Source organism: Gossypium hirsutum, chromosome A06 (assembly GCF_007990345.1).
Source record: "Gossypium hirsutum isolate 1008001.06 chromosome A06, Gossypium_hirsutum_v2.1, whole genome shotgun sequence".
Classification (NCBI taxonomy): Eukaryota; Viridiplantae; Streptophyta; class Magnoliopsida; order Malvales; family Malvaceae; genus Gossypium; species Gossypium hirsutum.
In genome coordinates, this window is record NC_053429.1 from 125,629,331 (window position 1) to 125,653,228 (window position 23,898).

General features: G+C 29.5%; 1 protein-coding gene and 7 non-coding genes across 8 annotated transcripts; all 8 read right to left on the reverse strand.

Moving 5' to 3' along the window:
* Positions 1-10,209: 10,209 nt before the first annotated feature.
* LOC121230810 (putative pentatricopeptide repeat-containing protein At3g15930) lies at positions 10,210-12,676 on the reverse strand. Its single transcript, XM_041116260.1, has one exon. It carries the CDS (start codon positions 12,433-12,435, stop codon positions 10,471-10,473), a length of 1,965 nt encoding a protein of 654 aa, XP_040972194.1. The 5' UTR covers positions 12,436-12,676; the 3' UTR covers positions 10,210-10,470.
* LOC121231303 (small nucleolar RNA snoR114) lies at positions 12,531-12,619 on the reverse strand. The gene has a single exon (XR_005929365.1). It is a non-coding gene; the product is annotated as a small nucleolar RNA snoR114 (small nucleolar RNA).
* On the reverse strand, positions 12,629-12,699 carry TRNAG-GCC (transfer RNA glycine (anticodon GCC)). The gene has a single exon. It is a non-coding gene; the product is annotated as a tRNA-Gly (tRNA).
* Positions 12,700-14,568: 1,869 nt separating this feature from the next.
* Positions 14,569-14,639, reverse strand: TRNAG-GCC (transfer RNA glycine (anticodon GCC)). Its single transcript has one exon. It is a non-coding gene; the product is annotated as a tRNA-Gly (tRNA).
* A 4,375-nt stretch (positions 14,640-19,014) lies between these two features.
* Positions 19,015-19,099, reverse strand: LOC121231305 (small nucleolar RNA snoR114). Its single transcript, XR_005929367.1, has one exon. It is a non-coding gene; the product is annotated as a small nucleolar RNA snoR114 (small nucleolar RNA).
* Positions 19,100-19,110: 11 nt separating this feature from the next.
* On the reverse strand, positions 19,111-19,181 carry TRNAG-GCC (transfer RNA glycine (anticodon GCC)). Its single transcript has one exon. It is a non-coding gene; the product is annotated as a tRNA-Gly (tRNA).
* A 1,706-nt stretch (positions 19,182-20,887) lies between these two features.
* On the reverse strand, positions 20,888-20,975 carry LOC121231304 (small nucleolar RNA snoR114). Its single transcript, XR_005929366.1, has one exon. It is a non-coding gene; the product is annotated as a small nucleolar RNA snoR114 (small nucleolar RNA).
* A 10-nt stretch (positions 20,976-20,985) lies between these two features.
* TRNAG-GCC (transfer RNA glycine (anticodon GCC)) lies at positions 20,986-21,056 on the reverse strand. The gene has a single exon. It is a non-coding gene; the product is annotated as a tRNA-Gly (tRNA).
* Positions 21,057-23,898: the final 2,842 nt, after the last annotated feature.

Genomic DNA, 23,898 nt, shown 5'->3' on the forward strand with positions numbered 1-23,898 from the left:
AAATTAAATTTTAAATTTAATTAAAATTAATAAAAAGCAAGAAATATTATTTTAAGAATATTTATGGTTTTTTTTTAATTTGATAAATTTAAAAATAATAGATATTTATAACAAAAATAATAATATTTGAACCCAAGTCTTTTTTTTTTCATTTCAATTAAACTTGCATTTAATTTTAAGAGTGTGTTATAATCTAGTTGAATGAGTTGGTGTCACCAATTCAGTTGTAAATTTACTAAAAATCTATTCATTTTAAAGAATAATAAGGTATTATTTTGAGGGTAATTATATCTTTTTACATTTTAATAAATCTAGAAAATTACGTGCATATGATGGAGATTATGAGATTTGAATAGTAAACACCATATTTTAAATATCTCAATTTTATCATTTCAACTAAAACCACATTTAATTTAGGGGTGAGCAAAACTTGATTTGATTCAAAAAAATAAAAAAATAAATTTCGAGTTAAATGATTTGAGTTGCTCGAATTATTCGAGTCAACTCAAATAACTAGATTCAAGTTCGAGTCGAGTTGAATTTTACAATTCGAATAACAAATTGGTGTAAATAGTCTTTTGGTCCCTATCAACTTTGAAAATGAGCAAATTGATCTCTCTTTCAACAAAAATTACAAAATAATTCAAAATATTTATAAAAATTTCAAAATTTATATTTTTTAAAAGGTTATAAAAATTCTGAAAAATATATAAAGATAGATAAACTTTTAAAAATATTCTAAAATAATAATTTTGGACACTTAAATAAGTTAATTAATTATTCAAGTTGATCATATTAAAGTATCTTATTTTTTATTATTTTGCAACATTTTAAATATATATGGTTTCAAATTTAGGTGCTCTAAAATAGAATTAATTATAATATAACAATATTTTAATTTGACATGTTTAGTTTTTTTTAATTTAACTCGAACAATTTCACTCGATCCGACTCGAATTTCATTTCATTCTACTCGCTTCGAAAAATTTTTTCACTCGATTCAGTCAAACACTCACCACTATTTAATCTTATATTAATAATTTATAAATTTATTACATAAAAATTTTCACCCATATAGTAATAATGTTATAAACTAATTAATGTTTATACTTCTTATTGTTAAAATTAAATAAAGAAATAACTAACAAGTGATTAGTTGCAATAGCAAAACACATTGCACTTTTAAAAGAAGAACTTAAGTTTAAACATTAGAAATAATATTGTTAAAAGAGACAACCTCGAAACTCAAACATTAACAATAAAATGAACCTACATAATATTAAAAAAAATATTTTTTATTATTTAATTTGAAATTTAAATTTAAATTATATCCCTCTCCTTTTTTTATTAATAAATTGACTAATTTGCCCTCCTTTCCATACACGTGTTTATTTTTTCTTTGAAGTGCTTCTCAGTTCATGTGATTGTACCCAAATGGCCATTGGTAGGTAAAGATCTAATAATTTTGGATACTATAAATATTATTAAAATATAAAATAGTGAAAATAATAACACTAATTGGTAAAAAAGAGAGAAAAGAACGGTTTGGAGAACGCCACTTGGAAGACTTTCGTTGGTTTTTTTTTTTTTTGGTTTTTGTTTTATTAGATGTTTGGGTCCCTTTGGTTTTTGCATCCCACTACGAGTTTTCGACGGTTGAATGCCTCATTGGATACGCATATATCGAAAATTAGATATTTTAATTATTTTTAATTGTTTTTATTTTAATAATTCCCTCATTAAAGATATTAATATAATTTTTTTATCTATAATTTATTAAACTGACGAGAATATCTTTTATTTTCTATTATATTACTAAATTAACTTTAAAAATAGAGATAGATATAATCAATTAAGTAGCTTTTAACAAAATTAATCGATAAGCAAATTGACTCATAATTCGATTGGCATGGATATTATTGTCTATACAAAAATTAACATTATAGTTTACTTCTTATATAGTTCTTAATTTGTATATTATTTAAAAATTAAGAGAAATTATCATTAATAATGTTAGGTAACAATAATTAAAAAAATACTTAAAAATTAATTAGAAATTAAACACGTAAATTCACTGTATTGATTCAAAATATTGCTTTTATCAACATATATTTAAGTGTTAACTAAATTTACTAAATATATATGCGATGGCCAAATTGTTAAAATATTAAATAAATAAAAAATATTTTTATAAAAATTATATGTATATAATTAGTTTAATTTTAGACATAATGTCGAATTTAAAATTTTTTTTAAAAAGGTTGAATTTGAGCATTAACCTTTTTAAAAAAAGTTTAATTGTTGTTTTTTTAACGAAAATATTAATTTAAATGTTAAAATTTTAAAAACGACAGCACCATGATAATCCATGTATACTTCATTTTTTTTAAATATTGTCATATAAGACAAATAATGATATGTCAACATGAAATACACGTGAATTGTCATGCAGGTTGTCACGCCAATATCTAAAAAAATTAATGTTTTAATCAAGATTTTCTTTAAAAAAACATTTTGACTTATTTTAAAAGGTTAATAACAAAATTTAACTAAAAATCAAATTAATAAAAGATGTAAACGTTCAAGGCTAAATTTAATATTATTCGTGATAGAAATATTTATTTGTTGTTGTTGCTAAATTTGACAGTTTGTAAGAGAGGATATTAAGGAGTAAGTATGATACTAATGATGATGGTTGTCTTGACCTTATATAATTAATTGATTAGATTCTCCTTTTGTCATCATTTTAATGGGTAATTAGTGCTTCATTTAGTCACTTTAAATCATGTTTAAAATTTGATCTTTATATTAGTATATTATAATCATAAGCATAAATTAATTTCAGTTTCATTGAGTTCTTAGTACTATATATATTTTTCAATTTCATTAATTTTGAACGATGGAGAAAATTTCCCCAAATATATTGATAATCCAAATAACAAAATTAACCTAAGCTCTCCTTTTTTTTTCACTTTATTTTTTGACAAATCAAGAAATTATAATTTAAAAAAAAAAATTGTCTTCACAAGTTGTGATGTACAGATGACCGTGTTTGTCGTTCGCTAAACCGGTCACCGATTATTTTTTTTTGGAAAGTGAGTGGCTCTTCGTCAACTTCTTAATATATTCCTATTTGAGAGTATTTCAAAATAATAAATTATTTCACAAGTCGATTTAGACTCGTGTTGTTTTAAGTTTTATATGTTTTTTTATTGTTTAATAAGTCTTCAGTTTTAGAAGTTTTTATCTGCTCTTATAGCGCATTTTATTAGTATTGCTTATGCATGTAATCTTAGTTCTACAAGTGATTTTAGGGATGATTTGTTGTCGTCCTCTCTAGTTTGGTGAATGCTCGATTCTTTTATCGATTTTTGCTTGCCTCTTTGGACCATCCGTAACTGATTTCTTTATCGTATTAAGTATTTACAATCACTCTAGATATATCGTGTTTGAGTTGTGACAAAGTCAATTATTAACGTGATTTGTCATTTACCATCTATGACGAGTGTTTGTTATTTTTTCTCCCGTGTATGATTCTATACTTCTATTAATTGAATAAATTAATAAATTTAATTTTGAAATATATATTATTTTAAAAATATTTTTTTTAGATAAATCAGGCACCGAGCATAGTCCCATATAATATCTAATAATTGTAGGTTAGGTGCAACTGTCTTGTATAAAAACGTGTTATTTGGTAGAAAAAACTTTTTTAACTTTTAAATATTTTTTTATTTTTAGAATATATTTTGATTTATAATTTTTTGTTTTCCATTAATAAAAAATATGAAAAGGCTTTTGGGTTTTTGCAAAACATATATAGTGTAAATAATGAAAACAACATTTTCTTTTATTTTCTAATTTTTACATATTTTTATTTTTATTTAATTAAAAACCATTTTTTAATTTTTAATTTGCACCCAAACTTTTTCAAAAAGTTGGATTTTAAAAATATTTATGTTTAAATTCTAATACAATATGAATACAGTAAGAATGCATGATGCACTCATAATGAGAGAATATATATTCGAATATTGTAAATAACATTGTTGAAATGATCAACCATAAACCTTGAACATGTTCCATAAAACAAACATGAAAGGTATCGAAAAATAACAAATAATAAATGAATCGTACAACTTTCTCTTTAAGTTACCATTACAAGATTATAACAGACAGATACATCCAATTATGTTAAGAATCGATCAATATAATGTACAAACAAAATTACAATTACAAACAACACATTTATATCTGGAATCAATTAAGTTATCAGCATGTAAAAATATATTTATAATATTCTGAATCTAAACTCGCAAAAGTAACACGAATATAAATATGATATTAAAAATAACATGAATACATCAACATTAGAAAATGAACACTATTGTATTTTCGTGTTAATTTTTTATATAATCATATTCTATATATTTTATAAAATTTGAACCTCATGTGATGACTTGATGGTCAAAGGTGTTCACCGTCCCAAGTGTGGTCTGGGTTCGAGTTGCGTTAGTCGTATTTGTAGTTCGGGTTTTACCCAATTATCATAATTCATAAAAAAAACTTAATACAATAATTTTTGTGTAAATTTTAATAAATGTGTTTATGTATATTATATTTCATATCATTTCATATTTCTCGTATTGTGTGAGTATATTCCATTAAGTTCATAAAAATAATTTAAATTAACATGTTTTAAATATTTTTAAAAATTTCAATTATAAAAATTTTTCATAAACACCTTTTGTTTGTGTTGCATCTTTGTCAATTTTAACATTGCGAAACACTTATCGATTAAATTTTATAATCATCTTCCCTATTTTTTACAGAGAGTTTGGTTTAAATTACGATCTTTAATCTTACATTCTGAAATAAGACTACATTGTTTGGATTTTCAATGTGTTGATTATTTTACGTTATCAAATAGTATCATTACCACTAATTTACCCTTTATTTTTTATTATTTTAATAAGTTTCCCCATTTTTTAAAAATAAAATTCAAATCTAATTAAAAAATAAAAAAAATATCTCTATTTCTTAATAATGAAATAGTAGATGTAATAATTTAAATTACAATTATGATATTTACTCTAAAAAATTATTTATTTATCCGTATATTAATTATTATATTTATAAATTATAAATTATTGTTGATGATGCAATCATTTTTCATGAATTATTATAATTATGATTTATAAATTTATTTAAACATCACATATTTACTTATTAATATATATAAATTATGATAAAAAACAAGAATTATCATAATTTTATGAGAATTGAGACTAAAAAAATATTAAATGAATTAAGCTTGTTAAAAAAAACTATAATAGGGAGAAGTTAGCATATAAAATATGCTTTTAAACAATTTTACATTCCATCAACCAAACATCGAAAAATTCACCCTATAATCTTACATGTTTTCACTCTGTAATCTTACATTTTTATAATCTTATTACCATGTATGTTATAGATAATTAGTGTTATATACATATATAAAAAATTGAAAGGAGTTTATTTGATTAAATATATTACATTTTAAATCGGAAGGTGTCTTTTGATAAATGCACCGATGTTGCACTTAATAAGTAGAGGTGTTAAAAGGGTTAAGCCCGAGTCGAGTCTATGCATGATATTTTTTACTTAAATTATAGGCTCAAATTTTGTCTAAATTCTTTCATATTTATAAATGGTTAGTACATTCTTATTTAGACCAACCCATGTTATTTTTTATTTATTTTTAAGATATAATTATTTTTATTTATTAATTATATATATTTTACTACCATTATATATATTTTTAATTAGATTTCTAATCATAAACAATTTAATATATTTTAAGGAGTAAATTACAAATTTAGTCACTTATTGATAGGTGTTAAATACAACAAAAATAATATTCCTACATTTAAACATAATACAAATAGTAATGTAATCAATCCCACAAGGATTGAGATATCTAAAATTCTATTTTTTTTATAACCAATATGCATTGTAAGCAACTCTCATGCCAACTTGTACAAAACAGTAGGGGGTTAAATCGAAATATAAAATAAATAACATGAATTTAATAAAAAATGAAGTAAAAATAAATGAAACTAAATAAACCAAATGAAGGACACTCTAGCTTCAAACATGATTTAGGCTCCAATTTCGAACTGATTCTTGACAATATATCTTCTCATCTAACAAATAAGTCATTTATAGTGGTTAAGAAAATACCTCAGACCACCAGCCCTTTAGTGTATAAATTAATTGTAGGAATGCTCACCGCTAACCTCTATTGAATGAAAAACCTTGAATCCACGTCCATAATTTAGCTCCTCAATAGCCTTGTGAACTATAATGACCCAACTCAAATCAACAACCCGCATAAGTCATTTAAATCCAATCGTTATTTCCCTTGTCGAATCCAACCAATTACTCAATTCGTCACGTCAATTTGTTCTTCAATAGTTCAACTACAACAATTACAGATCGTATTGATTCTTCCAACTATATATTGCACAACACCGAATCAATGAGCCTTATTTAACTTGATACAATCATGACTTTATAAAACGATTGAACCTAATACTAAAGTGAAAGATTTTAAGTATAGTTTCAAATCTCACGATTCAAACACCAACTACTCATAATTAGAAGAATAATAAAGGAAAAAGAAAAGAAATAACTAAAAGAAAATTAAAAGTAAAGGGAAAGGGAAAAACAATGTTGGTGGTTGTTTATGCGCATATGCGCCCCCCTTTCTCCACTATCTCTAGATATATATTTATAATATAGTCATAATAAAATGGTGAAAGTACTAGGGAAGCCCCTACACTTAGGGCCAAATTGCATTTCAACTCTTATACTGTATAAAAAGACAAATCAGCCCTTATATATTTCATGCATATGAGGTCTTCCATTAAATTGCATCTGTTCAATGATGATGTCACACTTTAATTTAAATGCTTAATTATTAATTTGGTATCTGAATTATAGCTAAAATATTATTTTGATTTTTTTAAAAATTTTTCTTAATAATATTTTTAAAATATTTTAGAATTATTATTAAGAAAATTTTTAAAAAAATCAAAATGATATTTTAACTATAGTTTAAGGACCAAAATAGTAATTAATCATTTAAATTAATGTGTCATGTCACCATTTAATAGATAAAATTTAATGAAAGGATTAATTTACATGTTTTGAAATGTATAAGAGCTAATTTACTCTTTTTTGCAGTAGAGAAATCAAAATGCAATTCGCTCGTAAGTATAGCAATAAAACCTAAAAAGGCAAGCTTGCTGCTTCCTCTTACTTTACGTCAATAATAATAATATATTAAAATTTTTATCTTATGCACCAACTCGAGCTCTCATAACAAATCTTTTGTACAGTCCGTATATCCATTTGTTTTCTACTATATTGGCAATAATTGTACCTACATAGAAAATAATTAATTAAATGCCACATTAAGTAAAATTCATGCCCAAAATTAATTAAAATAAATAATAAAAAAATATTGATTAAATTTATTATCACTTATGCACGGTTTAAATTACGTTTTGCTCATCAAATTTTAAAAAAGTAATAACATTATAACTAATGTTATTGATTTATTATCGGTTTATTACATTTTGATCAATAAACTGTTAACTGTGCGACAACAAGTTAATATGACAAGTTTTAGCATCACTTGAATACAAAAATTTTAAACTTAATTGCATAACTAATCCCTATATTTTTCTTTTATTCTTTTAACCTATTATAATTTATTTTTTTATATTCATATCGATATAATTTCTATATAAATGTAAATGATGATGGGTTAATATAAATATAATTTATACGATTTTTCATATAATGGATTTGACATGATTATCATGTAAAAGTTTTAAAATGTCAAAAATTCTAGAACATTCGAGTAAGATTTTTTTTAAGGTTTTTAATTTTTTAAATAATTTTATTGTAAATTCTAATCATATTGTTCTTTTTGATACAATATTTAGAGCTACTCATAGCCCTTTCCCAACTCATAAATAGGAGGATAATGGATTTCAGCGCACTCGAACCCATATCATCTTGTGTTGACAGTAATATTTATACCAATTAAGCTAAAACACAATCGACTTAATTTAAGTCCATCGATTTAGATAATAAAAAAAAGGTCTTATTCAATTAATTACACTAATTCCTTGTTTTAGGTAATTTTTGAAATTCAAGTATTCTAAAATTTTATATTACTATGTGAACCAATCACTTTTAGTTTAAATCCAAATAAGTTCTTAACTTTTAATTTATGCTTATTGCGTCATTTGATATTCAAAATTGATACTTTTTTAATGTGGCATCCGCGTTACCTCAATACACGTATTTTAACAAGAAATATACACTGTTATACACAAAGATAACGATGTTATATTTTTAATGTTAAATTCAAATTTTAAAATTAATTCAATAAAAATTAATTACTAATAATGAATTTTTATAAATTTAATATTAATTATAATTGATTTAATTTTATGCTTAATTTGGTAAATAGTCCATCAAAATAGTTAATGGGTTTAAGAATACTTTATTGTAACCACATATGTGATAAAATATAGGATGATAATGGATAGTCACTTTCAAAAGATAATGGTTTTGCGATGGAAAAGAGTTGGAGGACCACAATGTGTTTTGCATTCAACATTTCATACCATTATTAGCTTATTTAATTATTTCGAATTTTAATTTCGATATACGTGTGTCTTATTCGAATTTATTCTGGTTTAGATTCGTATATATTTCAATTTTCAATCTATTATATTTTGTATTGAGTTGATTATAGCTATAATTTATCTAACATGTATTATTTTCTATTTGTACTTGTGAACTCTTTAAAAAAAAGAATACGGTTAGACCCTAAGGTCTGTTCAAAAAGTGGGAGGGTTTGAATAAAAATATAGACTAGAAAAATGGGTTTGGGCTAAAAATTTTGGGCAAGGTTTTTTCGACCTGTCTCAACTCGAATTATTTGTACCTTTCGCAGAAAATATCGATACCCTACATGATACCGATAATGTTTTAAGGTTCGATGTTTTGAAAATTAAAGAAAGATTACTTGAGTATTGATACCCTCCCCAAGGTATCGTTACCTCATAACGAGTATTGATACCCTACAGTATTAATACTGTAGGCTTTAATATGGTCAGTCAATCTGGGTTCGGATTTAACATTTATAATTTAAGTCGGGCTTAAGTAAAATTTTAGGCCCAAGCCTATCAATTAAGAATTTATTAATACTATTAAATTTATATTTGAAAAGGAAAAAAAACTGAGAAATAAGATGAAGATGATGATATTTTTATTTATTTTTAAAATTTGACTGGTCATAAGAATTAATGTGGAAAATAATGAATCACACGTTAATAAGGCATTGATAAATTTTAATCTCACTTGACGTGAATAATGTGTTAAAAAGTCAATCCAAAATTATTTCCACCACATGATTAAATGAAAAATAATGATTCAGGCATTTATTGGTAAATCATTCTAACTCACGCAATACATAATTCACGAAAATCTCAAAAAAAAAAAATTCTCAATTATTAAATAAGTTTTTTTATTTTTTCTTTCTTTTTTGGTATAAGGCAAGAAAAATAATTAAAATTAGGGTAAGGTAAAATTAATAAAACTTTTAAAAATAGGAGGTGAAGTCAGAATATTATTTCAGGGGTCAAAATTAAATTGTATATTTGTACGATAGTAAAAATGCGACGTTTTTTGTGGCCAAACTCTAGGGTATATTGGATGGCATGCTTACTTCACTTAGAGATGGTTTTAATAGAGTTATTCATATTGATAATTTAGAGGTTGTTCAAGCATTATAGGATAATTTGTTGGGAGAATCGAACATTACCATTCTCAGGCGAGTCTAAAGGGTCATGAATACGGAAGGGCATTGGCCCCGAAAAAGAAAACCAGGTTGCTTACTTTTTGGCCAAATTAAGCTTAGAAGAAAGAATAAGCCTCCAGATCTATGATGATCGTCCTTATGATGTCTTAGTAGCTCTGGATCAAGATAACGCGAGGGGAGCTTTAGACCAAACTAATTTGATGTAATTTCTGCATTATTATTATTTTCACCAAAAAAGAAGATAAAATCAAAATTTTATAATTTTTAAGAGGTTTAAAGTGTAATTTTATTATTATTAATTTAAAATTTTGCTGGCTCTTGTCAACCCGTTAGATTCGCCACTAGAAACAACTTAGCCAAACTGTAAGAGGGTTTAATAATTCTTAATACAACCCAAAGTACAAATCATGGTTGTTTAACTCAGACCAGACTAAATGAATGAATGTTAGTTCCTGTCTAATTCAACTCTCACCAATGATCTTTACATGAACATGATTCGAGCCTGAAATGATGGAATCGAGTTCGGTCTCTAACGATAACATTCTAAGGTTCTTCATAGTCCTTAACCCCAGGATCCGAACTAATCAACCCGGCTGCCAACACCAACCTCTTGCTATGCTGGTATCTTCCTCCCCCACGTCGAGGAACACCTCGGAAGTGTCCGGGGAATACCCTGCAAGTTTTAAGTCCCTTGTCATATTATCTAACTTCGAGTATATTTCTTTTGATCGAGGATGTGACTGGTCGCCGGCCACAAATTCGTGAACAACTCCATTCATCTCAATCAAACTGCAGCCTGGGGTCTTCCTGATTCCTTTATGCATCGACTCCCTTAGCTCATGTAGACTATCCCATTTTTTGCAATATGCATATATATTACACAGCAGAACATAAACAGCCCCGTTTTTGGGGTCTAATTCGAGAATATTTTTAGCTGCCATTTTGGCAATTCCGACATCTTTATGTACTCTACAAGCACCGAGAAGAGCTCCCCAAATGATCGTATTCGGTTTCATTGGCATATTCTTTATAACTTCACAAGCTTCTTGTAAATGTCCGGCTCGGCCTAGAAGATCAACCATACACCCATAGTGGGCTACATTCGGTTCGACCCCATGTTCTGCAGTCATGGTAGCAAAGAACTTTCGTCCTTCGTTTACCAAACCGGCATGACTGCAGGCACAAAGAACACCAATATAAGTTATCTCATCTGGTTTTATTGAAGCTCTTAGCATTTCAAAGAACATGCTAAGAGCTTCTTCACCATGGCCATTAATAGCAAGACCAACAATCATGGCTGTCCATGTAAATTTGTCCCTCCGAGGCATTTCAAAGAATACTCGTTTAGCTTTCGCAACGCTTCTGCATTTGAAATACATGTCGATCAAAGCATTTCCAACAAAGACATCATTCTTGACTTTGTTTCTATCAATATAAGCCTTTATCCATTCTCCTAATTGTAATGCCCCAAGATGAGCACAAGCTGTAAGAATACTCACCATGGTGTACTCGTCCGGTTGTATATTCGGAGCTTGCATCTCACGGAACAATATCAATGCCTCTTTAAAGCAGTTCACTCTAATATACCCATCAATCATTGCAGTCCATGAAACATAATCTTTTTCAGGCATTTGATCAAAATAAGTTCTTGCCAAATCAATCTCTCCCTTGTTTATAAACCCCGAAACTATAGTAGTCCATGAAATCACATCCCTTGTTTTCATCCTATCAAATATCCCAATTGCTACATCCATTTCTCCACAAGCTGAATACATATCCATCAAAGCATTTTCCAGAATCAAATTCGGCTTTAGCTCACATTTTCCGATATACTCGTGAACCAGCTTGCCGACCTTCAAATCTCTCAATTTGGAACAAGCTGACAGCAAAGAAACCAATGTAACCGATGAAGGAACCACTCCATTCTTCACCATCTCATCGAAAAGCTTACTCGTTTCATTAAATTGCTTCGTTTTATTATATCCTGTTATAATCACATTCCAAGTAATCACGTCAGTTTTACAACTAATATCGAAAACCCGACGTGCCATTTCCATTTGTCCACACAAGGAGTACATATGGATCAGTGCATTTTGCACAAAAACATTGGAACCAAACCCAAATTTCACCACATGACAATGCAACTCTTTCCCACATGAAAACCCAACATTTCTGTCAAAACCCTTGAAGAGGAAAGGGAAGGTGTAATTGTCAGGCTTAACATTCTGTCTTAACATGTTTAAATACAATAAAATCCCATGTTTTGGAGAATGAATCTTAGAGTAACCTTTGATCATTGTGTTCCAAAGGAAGACGGTTTTCGGTTCAGGAATTTGATCGAACAGTTTGAGTGCATGGTCCATGTCACCGAATTTATTCATACAACAAAAGGAAATAACCTTGTTTAGGAAAATGGATGTTTCTATTAGGCCTGAAGCTATGGCTTGGCCGTGTATTTGTTTGAGTTGGTCCATGGATTTGCTGGATTCTATAAGAGAGAATGGTGGGTCAAGGTGATGGGTGAAGTGGGCAAGCGATTTAGAAGCCATTAAAGATTGAATTTTTGGAAAATTGGCATAAGAGTTGCATTGATTTACTTTGCATGAGACTACTAAACATAAAAAAAAAAAAGAAAAAAAAAGAGAAGCTCAGAAGCGCTGCTACTGTCGTCTGAAGATCAGCCGATTGCGAAGAACCCTAGCCTTCACTAGAGCGCAGGTGTCGTCATGGCTTCGAAGGTTGTGCACCAGCCGGGAATCGAACCCGGGTCTGTACCGTGGCAGGGTACTATTCTACCACTAGACCACTGGTGCTTGTTGCTAATGCAATGAATAAACGTTAAAAACCATAGTTCCATTTACAAAAACTCTCGAATAAGTAAACTAATAATTTAAAAAATATGTTGAGAAAATGAAGAAATTTGATGGCATATAATTTACGATGAGAAACATAAAAAAATTAAAATTAAAATTAATAATATTTAATAAAAATATATATTTTTTCAGTGCCAAGCAAAGCCCGATAATTTGTGGGCATGGAGAAGTATTCTCAGCAGAAATGATCTATTAAGCAAAAGGAGAATTAAACTATTGAATGTAAGCCCATTTGAAGGAATAATTCGTTAGGGAAGAATTAACCTATGGAGAAGTATTCGCAGGTGGTGGGAAGCTAGCAAGATCATATTTCAAAGGTGAAGAGAAACTTTCTTAATGGCAATTTCTCCAACTACTAGAATGGTGTACTCGAATTGGAATTTACCTTGAATACGATGAAATAGGAAAGAACAAGACCCAGCAAGGTGCGTTCCTATCAACACTTATAATGTCTTCCTTAGATGTAGAAACAGAAACACACTTGTAAGCATTGTCTTTCTGATAAGAACACCTGAATATAAGACGTGATGTATTGTTCCCAAGAACTTTAATTAAAGTGGTGGAGTTGTTCTTGCGATGGCTATTCAATTTGAAATCTCATCATGCATCGTTTGAACAAAAGGTAAATTTATAGGAAGAATCATCAAAAGCGTAATGCTTCTTTTAGTAAAGCAAGAAGACGTTATAATCTAGCAAAATAGATAACGTAGAGAGATGACAGAGAGGAAGATCGAAGTAGACTTTGAAAAATAAGTCTAATTTACTCCAATAGATACCTTGGAAACAAAAAAAAAAAACTAAAAAAAATCTTATGTATTCAAATCATTAATTGATCAAATTTCTAAATAAAAATTCCAAACATATAATCATACATACAAATATGATAATTTAATTTATGTTTATCATATATTAGATTCTTCAATAATTTATTAACCAATTTAAATAATTAATTATTTTAAAAAATTATTAAATTAATTAAATTTTGTCATATCAAAATATTTTATGTTAAAAATATTTTCTTTTAAAATTTATTCAATAATAAAAGATTTTTCCTCGGGCCAAGATAATAAGAAATAGTTAAGCAAGGTCATATTTCGAAGGTATAGAGTAGATCTATTCATGAACTAAGTGACTTGTATGGTTCGATTTGGATCAAGTTTAGATAAGGATTATTTTTCCTCGAGCCAAGAATTTAAATTAAATTATTTTTTAAAAATACTTTAATTATAAAATATTAATACAAATAGAGAGAGTAAAAATAGTAGAATTATCCATATTAATTTTATATTATATTTGTTCAAGTTAGAGAGATGCTTGGAATAGCCTATTAGCGTACCTAAAGGACCATTTTATAACTTTTCTTAATTAAGTGATAAAAAGAGAAAAAAAATGATAGTCAAGTTATTACTAATTTCGTTTACCCTATAACATATTACAAATTAAAAAGAAAAAAGAATCAAACTGTACCATACTCAATCTATATTTTAAATGAACTTAAACTATTTTTCAGTTCAAATATTTTTACTCGAGAAAGGTTTAAGTTGGAATGGCTTATAACATGATATGTTCCGTTTTGGTATAAATATCCCATGTTTTGGACAATGAAGCCTAGGCGCTAGAGTAACCTTTAATCATTGTGCAAGTGTTGCAAAGTAAGACAGATTTCGGTTCAAGAATTTTATCGAACAGCTTGAGTGCATTGTCCATATCACCGGTTGATTGAAACAACAAAAGGAAAATAACCATGTTAGTAGTTACGGAAAATGACGTTAAAAAAAAAAAAAAAAAACCCAAACTTCGACGAAAGAATGCACCAGCCGGGAATCGAACCCGGGTCTGTACCGTGGCAGGGTACTATTCTACCACTAGACCACTGGTGCTTCTTGACAGTGTGTACATATTTCCCTTATTCTGTCTTAGAACAGCATTGGACAAATAGATTTCGGATATATACTACAAGTGAATTTTCATATCATTATTTTATATTTAAAATACACATTTTGTCGTGAGTACAAGGCTTTATTAGTAATCAATGTCTAAAACATACCTAATTATACAAAAAAGCATACATGACATGTTCTTATTAGCTGGCTGGTATTGTACTTTTAGGGTGATTGGATCAATATATAGTTTAGGAATCGTTCTAATAAAAAAAGAACTTTAAGAATCAATGTGAAAATCGAGCTATAATTTAAGGGCTAATTTGCTAATAATACAAATTTATTTCAACAAAAATTAAAGATTCATTAAATTTACTCATGTTATATAACATAAGATTGAATAGAAATAAAATATTTTTATTTTTATTTTTATTTTTTTCATCTTTACTATAAATTACACAAAAAAATATATTATCTTTATATTTTTCTTCCCTTTCAATTAGTCATTTTTCCAACTTTATGTTTACTCCATCAAGGTATAAAATTCACTTTATTCTTACTCATTTTATCATATTACTTCATGCTTGTTGACACCATTTTTTTGGATAAAAACGGGGTCGACTTGGGTTTTGAAAAAAAATGAAACAGGAGTCGCCACCAATCTTTTTTATAAGGTGTGATTGGATCACCTCGAAAAGCGGTTGTTTTTAATAAACGGTTTGATTTTATTAAAACAACAAGTTTGGTCCGCGAAATTCAGAAAACGGGTTCGGGAGTCGGTTACGCACGAGGAAGGATTAGCACCCTCGATACACCCAAAATTGGTACCTTAGTTGATTACTTAATGTCTTAATGTCGAAAATTGAAAACTTAGAAGAATTTAAAAAATACGATCCTTGTATTAAAACGTTGAAAATTTTTTAGGAAAGTGGGCATATTTCACACTATTCGAGAAAGAGAATCATATCCAGTAAGTTAGAATACAATGTCTCAAATTCCCAATACGTGAATGAATGCCAGAATTTTACTTATTTAAAAGATATTTTAGCCATCTCGGGTTTAAAAATGAGTTCACGACCAGTAAGTTAGGACGTATTTCCTTTTTTAAATCCCGAGATCGTTTTGAAATTTGAGTTCGAAAAATTCGTGCATTTAGATTTATCGTAAAAATCGAAACCCAGTAAGTTAGGGTACGATCCTCTCGAATCTAAACACAAAATGCCATTTATTTAAAACAAGTTTTGACATATTGAGTAAAACGAAACATGAAGTCGTAATAAGAGAATGTGAAAACAAATTACATTGTTGATATGCATGGCAAAGCCATAATAAATACAAAAGTATATAAAAAAATAATACAAGCAATAGCAATCAAAATAAAATAAATAAAAGAACAAACCAACAATTCACAAAATAACAAATGTATAAGCAAATAAAAATAAAATATTCTCTTAAAATAATCATGAGAACTTAAATAAATAAGTAAATAACAATATGATTAAAATTATAAAAAATATAAAAGTACATATATATAATAAAACAATGTAAATATGTACATATATGTAAGCATATAAAAGAAAATAAAAATAAAAATATGAATACGTATATGGATTTACATATATATGGATTATAAAACATAAAAATTATATAATAATAACTATAATAAGACACCTACACTTTAAACTTAAATAAGTAAACACAAACAATAATATATTAACAATAACAAACTATAATAACAGTCATAATAATATATAATTTATCAATGTTATTAATAAAATAGCTAAAAATAATAAAACAAAGGGCTAAATCGAATTTTGAGACGAAATTTGGAGCTTAAAATGCAAATAAACGAAAAAAAGGGGTCCCGAGGGACCAAAAAATAATGCGCCCGAAGAATGGAGGGCTGATTGAGCAAATATTCCCAACCTTTAGCGCGCCATTTCGTTCAGGACCAAATTAGAAAAGGCGCAAAAACCGCGGGGCCAAATTAAAAAAATAAAAGACTTTATTATAAAACCATTAAAAAGCGGAAGGGCTAAAGGTGCAATTAGCCCTTCCGTCGAAAACACGCGGATCCTCCAGGAGCGGGTCGGGTCGGCCAATGGGTCAGATCAAAACGGCGCCGTTTTGGTGCCTGAGAAGGCTGCCCAAAACGACGTCGTTTTAAAAGCCTATTTAAACCCAGTTTTTTTTTCAAAACACTTCACTTTCAGCCCTCTTTTTTTTAAAAAAATTTCCTTCTCTTAAAATCTCTCCCCTTTCCCTTTCTCAGCCCAGAATCCGGCCAGAGGACGGGCCGACCCCCGCCGTGCCGGCCGCCTGTCACCGGTCACCGATGACGGCGCCGCCGTCCACGGTGGCCGGAAAGTTGAAAAGGTGCGTTTTTTTTCCTTTTTTTTTTCTTTTTTAAACTTTTTTCAATATATATGTATAATAGTTAAAAAAAGAAAAACTAAAGAAATATATGTATGTATATAAACAGTTTGAGAAAGAAGGAAAATAAAGAAAAATAAATAAATAAATAAAAGAGGAATAGATCTTATACCGAAAGCAAAGTCCTTGAATCTGTTTTTTTTTACTTCTTATTTCTTGAAATCCTCTCTTTTACAATTGTTTTTTAATCGGTTTTACCGAAAAAAAATCCCCGTTTCCTCTGTTTGAATGGCTTTTAAATAGCCATTTTACAATTTTCCTATTGTCTCTACTACTGTTTTGTCCTTCTTTGCGTGATTTTCTCCTTTGCAGGCAAGTGGGGTGATGGGACGGTGGCAGAAAGCAGGTGAACGGCGGAGTTGGTGGCGATGGCAGAGGGTAGGTGATGGGGGCATTGTAATTGGGTCTGCTGGTATGGGTTAGTGTTTAGGTGGGTTATTGGGTTTGTGGGTATTGGGTTAGGCTAGTTGGGCCTGGGTAGTTTTTAGGTTAAAATTTGTTATTGGGCCTTGGGTCAAAACTTGGGCTTGTACAATGCTATTACTATAACAATCACATTCCAATTTCAAGTAATGACACGAGTTTTATAAAGTAAAAGTATGAAACCCGTATTAAAAATTAAATTGTACTTTACTATTTTACTAATAAATAAATAAATAAATTCATGTATATTAAATTAAAGAACAAATTGATCATTTTGGTAAAGATTTTATTAATTTCTACTGTTAAAAACTAATACATGTACGTTAGCATGATCTACACATGGCGCATCAAATATCACTGTTTGATTATTCCGTTAGTCATGTTAGTTTTTAATAGTATAAATAGATAAAATTTTCAACAAATTGATCCAATTTACTCTTTGAAATAACTTTTAAGGATTAATTTACTAATTTTTTAAATAGAAAGTGCAAAATACAATAAGATTCCTATACAAAGAACTCCATCATACCTTTACTGATTTTTCTACTATTGGAAACCTAACGACCCATTTCCATTTGTCCACACTAGGAGTGCATATGGATCAATGCATTTTGCACGATAACATTAGAACCGAACCCAAATTTCACCACATGACAATGCAATGCAACTCATGAAGACCCCCGATATTTCTCAAAGCCTTTGAAGAGGAAAGGGGAAGTTTAATTATCAGGTTTAACATTCAATAAGTTTAAATACATCGACATCCCATATTCTGGACAATCTATCCTACATTAACCTTTAATCATTGTGTTACAAAGGAATACACTTTTCGGTTCGGGAATGTGATCGAACAGTTTGACTGCAAGGTTCGTGCCACCAGATTTAATCATACAAGAGGAAATAACAGTGTCTTGCACAATGGGTGTTCTTGTTAGGCCTGAACTTTATGGCTCGGCAGTGGATTTGTTTGAGTTGGTCCATGACATCACAACTCTTTCCCACATGAACACTCAACATTCCTGTCAAAACCCTTGAAGAGAAAAGGAAAGGTGTAATTATCAGGCTTAACACTCCGTTTTAACAAATTGAAATCCCATATTTTGGGCAATCTATCCTACAGTAACTTTTGCTCATAGTGTTCCCAAGGTATGGCTCGGCAGTGGATTTGTTTGAGTTGGTCCATGACAGTACAACTCCTTCCCACATGAAAACCCAACATTTCTGTCAAAACCCTTGAGGAGAAAAGGAAAGGTGTAATTATCAGGCTTAACACATTGAAATCCCATATTTTGGACAATCTATCCTACAGTAACCTTTGGTCATAGTGCTCCCACGGAAGGCAGTTTTCGGTTCGGGAATTTGATCGAACAGTTTGAGTACATGGTCCATGTCAACAAGTTCATACATACAAGAGGAAATATCTGTGTAAAAGCAGAATGGGGTGTTCTTGTTAGGGCTTGGCAGCGGATTTGCTGTGCATGAGACTATTAAACATCAAAGTTCAGTAAATAAAAATAAGAAGCTCAGAAGCGCCGTTAATCGTCTTAAAATCAGACCATTGCGAAGAACCCAGCTCCGCTAAAGCGCAGCTATCGTCACTGCTTCAATGGAAGGTTGCACCAGCCGGGAATCGAACCCGGGTCTGTACCGTGGCAGGGTACTATTCTACCACTAGACCACTGGTACCTGCTGGCGGTAATTTTCAAATACTCTTATAACTACTATTTAATCGGCTTTACTAGAAATTAGCCTCTATCTTATACCTCAAATCTCAAATTAAACCTAAATTATTATTTTATCTTACTTTAACCAAAAAAGGTATATAGTATTGATAAAAATGTGCTAAGCGACATGTTTTTATTGACTAAACAGGTAGTTTAAATATTACTTCTGTAAAATATCAACATGAAAATTTGATTATAGCTTAAGGACCAATTTACTAAAAAAACATATCTAATGATACAAATTTATTTCTACAGAAAGATTAAAGAATTATTAAATTTATTAATGTCATGTAAATTATTTTATTGAAATGAGCATATGTGTATAACATTACTTTAAAGCTAGTTTCAAAAGTTATATTTTCTTTTTAATTCTATTACGTAATAAATGAAAAAATTTTACTTCTCTCATTTTTCAACTTGTTATACCCCTCCGACCCAGAGCACGTGGCAACATAGCAAGTCATTTGAAAAGTATACACAAACACCTTTCTACTCACTACTTACCGTCTAGTCATTAAAGTATCAATGGCCTGAAAAGCCTGATTCTAGTAGATCTTTTGTTTTCTCTAGAAGGGTTTCAATCCGTGATCCCTATGAACTAACTACCCGTTTCATTCGAAAAGGTCTCATCCATCCGCTCTTTTATTGAAAAAGATTGTTTGGCCACCAAACCCCACTTAAACATAGCAATTTTGCACCATAACTTAGAAGGAATGATAAAATGAGTCTCATCACAGACATCCTTCCCATGCACTCCACAATGATGGCTTGATAGCAAGTTCATCACGTTAACACTATCAACCATGGAACCTCCTTTATATATACTCCTCAGCACAATGAAGAAGGGATCGACCCTTAAGCATTCACAACCACCTTATTATCCTCAGTTGTCTCTTTTGCATCCTCAACTTCCTTACTTGTACGCAACCTCTGGCTCTCTGCCCAACTAGAGTGAACGAACCTCCTCTAGCACCACCACATCCTCCTCCTTATTTCCTCTCTTGTTAATACTTCAAACCAACACAAATCTACCAAAAAATTAATAGAAATATTTTTTTTCAATTTTTTCATTTTTACTTCTAATCATGACAATGAAAAGAAAAGAAAAACATATTTTCTAATCTTTCAAAAATTTTGTTCTTTCAATTTATCATTTTTTTTTCAATTTTCTTTCACTCTAACAAGCAAAACTCGAGGGATATAATATCATGATATAATCACATTGGTTTTACAACTACTATTGGAAACCCCACGTGCCGTTTCCATTTGTCCACACAAGAAGTATATATGGATCAAAGCATTTTTGCACAAGAACATTAGAACCGAAACCAAATTTCACCACATGAAAACCCAACATTTCTCTCTCAGGCTTGACACACGCACTTTTAACACATTGAAATCCCGTATTTTGGACCATCTATCCTACAGTAACCTTTGGTCATTGTGTTCCAAAGGAAGACAGTTTTCGGTTCGGGAATTTAATCGAACAGTTTGAGTACATGGTCCATGTCACCAAGTTTTTTCACACAAGAGGAAATAACTGTGTAAATGCAAAATGGGTGTTCTTGTTAGGGCTCGGCAGCGCATTTGCTTGAGTTGGTCCATGGATTTGCTGTGCATGAAAGTAGAAAACATCAAAGTTTTTTTCAGTAAAAAAAAAAAAAAAAGAAGCTCAGAAGCGCCGTTGATATCGTCTTGAAATCAGACGATTACGAAGAACCCAAGCTCCGCTAGAGCGCAGATATCGTCACAACTTCATTTGTGGATGCACCAGCCGGGAATCGAACCCGGGTCTGTACCGTGGCAGGGTACTATTCTACCACTAGACCACGGGTGCCTGTTGATAATGCGTAGAAATAAAAATAATTGCTTCTGTTTATGAAAATAAAATTCAATGTTACACGCGTGTTGTTTTTTATTTTATTGACTGAGATAATTAGGTAAATGAACAAAGATTTTTGAGAATTGAAGGGAATTTCATAGTGTGATGGAAGAAGGCAAAAGATGGGAAAAAGAGTTTGTAACCACAAAAAAAAAAAGTAAGTAAAAAACGAAAAGAGAGTATTTTTAGTGGAATTAAATTTCCTATTCCTTCTAAGTATTTTTGTGACACATTAAAGTTCATCTCAAAGGTTTGTAAGAAACTTATGAATTTATTAATCTTAATCTTATTAATGTCCTTAGTTTCTACGATAGATGTCACCTTGATTGCGAATTTTTCAAGTAAGATCAAATCACTTTCCTTACATACTTTGAGTTTGAATACTTCTTTTCGAGTACAAAAGCCTGACTCGAAATATCACAGAGTTTATTATAACACATTGTTATAGTCTTATTCTCCTACATCCTCAGGGCCTCAAACTTAGTAGTTAACATATTAAGGTTTGATTGTTTCATGATGTTAGTTCTCTCATCTATGATCTTAAGAATTAATCATGCTTCTCTAGAACTTGTTCATTAACTCCACAAAAAATAGCATTAAGTACTTTGGAGTTTCCACTAGCAAGCTTCTCTTATTCACTTGTTCAAGTTCACACCTAAAACATCAATAGAAGGAGGTTCTCAACCTATCAAAATGGAGCACCAAGCATTCTTTTCCATGAACTTAATGAAAGTTCTCATTATGGTTTTCCTAGTAAGCATAATTGGAGCTACCCAACGTGGGGGTCTGGTCACTAAAGAATGTTCCATCTCAAACAAAAATTAATAGTTGGATCACCACCTAGTACATCAAGTGTCTAGTTTTGATACCAATTGAAAACTTGTTGATTTTTATCTCTCAATTATTAATCTAGATAAACATTAAGTTGCAACTGAACTAAGTGACATGACTATACTCAATTTGGAGGCTGTTAAGCTTAGATGTAAATGGATAGGGTCAATTTAGTTTACTTACAATTTACACTCAATAAAATAATTTCTATATAAACAAGTATAGTGCTCTCTAATTCGTACTAATAACCTAAACAAGTCGTGCAATTATTAGAATTAATATCTCTTGTTAAATTACAATCAATTAATTCTACTAAAGTAGAGTTAATATAACTTGTTAAATGACAATCAATTACCGTAATTTTAATTCCATAGCCATAAAAACGGGTCTTCAATACTCTTTATAAAAGCAAAAAGCTATTAAACATCAACTTACTTGAAGATCAAATCTTTTATTTGAGTGAATTTGAATTATATTGAAAATCTCCGATTTGATCTTCAATTGTCTTAAAAAGTGATATGCTAACTAAAATATGGTAAGTCTAACGCACTTTGTTAGAGTTGCAACCGGGTTGAAGATGTCTTGTAAAGTTAACACTAACAAATATAGCTTTTTAAGTTTATTTTTTGAAAAAATAATAAAAATTGAAAAGGGTTTATTTTTATTATTCTTATATTTTTAAGGGCTATTTAAATTTAATTTCAAAAGGGATAAACTTAACATGCAAATAGACGAAGAGTTTAAAAGCATTTAGAATTGGAGGCGCCAATAGGAATGGCGTGACCACTTTTTTCATCGAGTCCAAAAGGACAATTGCTTCATCAGGTCCCTGAACGTTTTATATAATTAGACTTCAGTTCGATGCCGCCAATAACAATAGCGACATCCAAGTTTTTTTTTTAAACCAACCAAGGGTAGTGATGCCAATGGCAATGGCGTCACCTACGTTTATTGTTTAAAACAAATCATTTTTATAAATAATGCAAAATTTTAGATATTTTTATAAAAAGCCACTTTTTAATGTTCTGTTTTATTCATGGATTTCTTTTCAAAGAATTTTTTTTTCTTAATAAATATTTTTCATATTTATTTTACGATTTATAAAATTCAATTATTTTAAAATTTATAATTACTTCTCGCAGCAATTTTTTTTTTCAAAATTCCAACCTAAAACTTTTTCTACTAAAAAGTATAATCTATGACTCAATAATTGTTGAGAGATAACATCATCATGTCAATTAGTAGTGAGCGGGACCGAATCGAGCCGACAAGTCATGAGTTCCATTGATGAGAGCCCCACCCGTCCCGGACGTGCCAAATAAAAGGCCCTTGGTGGGGGATCCATGTGTGTGGTGCACAAATATGGCGACCCATCGAACTCTCTTGACTCTTATTTGATAGATTTGTTGGAAAGTCATCTCATTCATTTAAACTAAAAAATTTCTTTAAAAATTTCGAAGGATTAAAATAAAAATATTATGTTAAAATATAAGTCTAACCAATAATGTAATATCCTGATTTTGGGCCTAGTCGGAATAGTGGTTTCGTGACCACAAAATCCGAGATAGAAATAATTATTTTATGATTATTTTAAGGTCTATGATATGATTGCATGATTGTGTGAAAATTTCGTGATGAAATTCTATGCCTAAAGTGCTTAAATTGAAAGTAGGGACTAAATCGAATAAGTTGCAAAACTTGCATTCTAGAAGTTTTTAGTATGAAATTGTTTTGGAATATTAATGAGGAGGTCTTAAATAACAATTTGACCAATTTTAAGTTCATGGGCAAAATTAGGACATGGAAGGAATTTTTGGAAAGTTTAGTAGTAAGGGTATTTTGGTCATTTAGTTATTAAAATGAATTAAAAACAAAGTTAAAAGCCAATTTTTGTCCATCTTCTTCATTAGGCTGAAATTTCAAGGGTTCTCCATAGCTAGGGTTTGTTTCAAGCTTCCAAGCTCCA

Coding starts and splice junctions, on each gene's coding strand:
- LOC121230810 (XM_041116260.1), bottom strand. CDS start 12,435: ATGGCTTCTAAATCGCTTGCCCACTTCACCCATCACCTTGACCCACCA.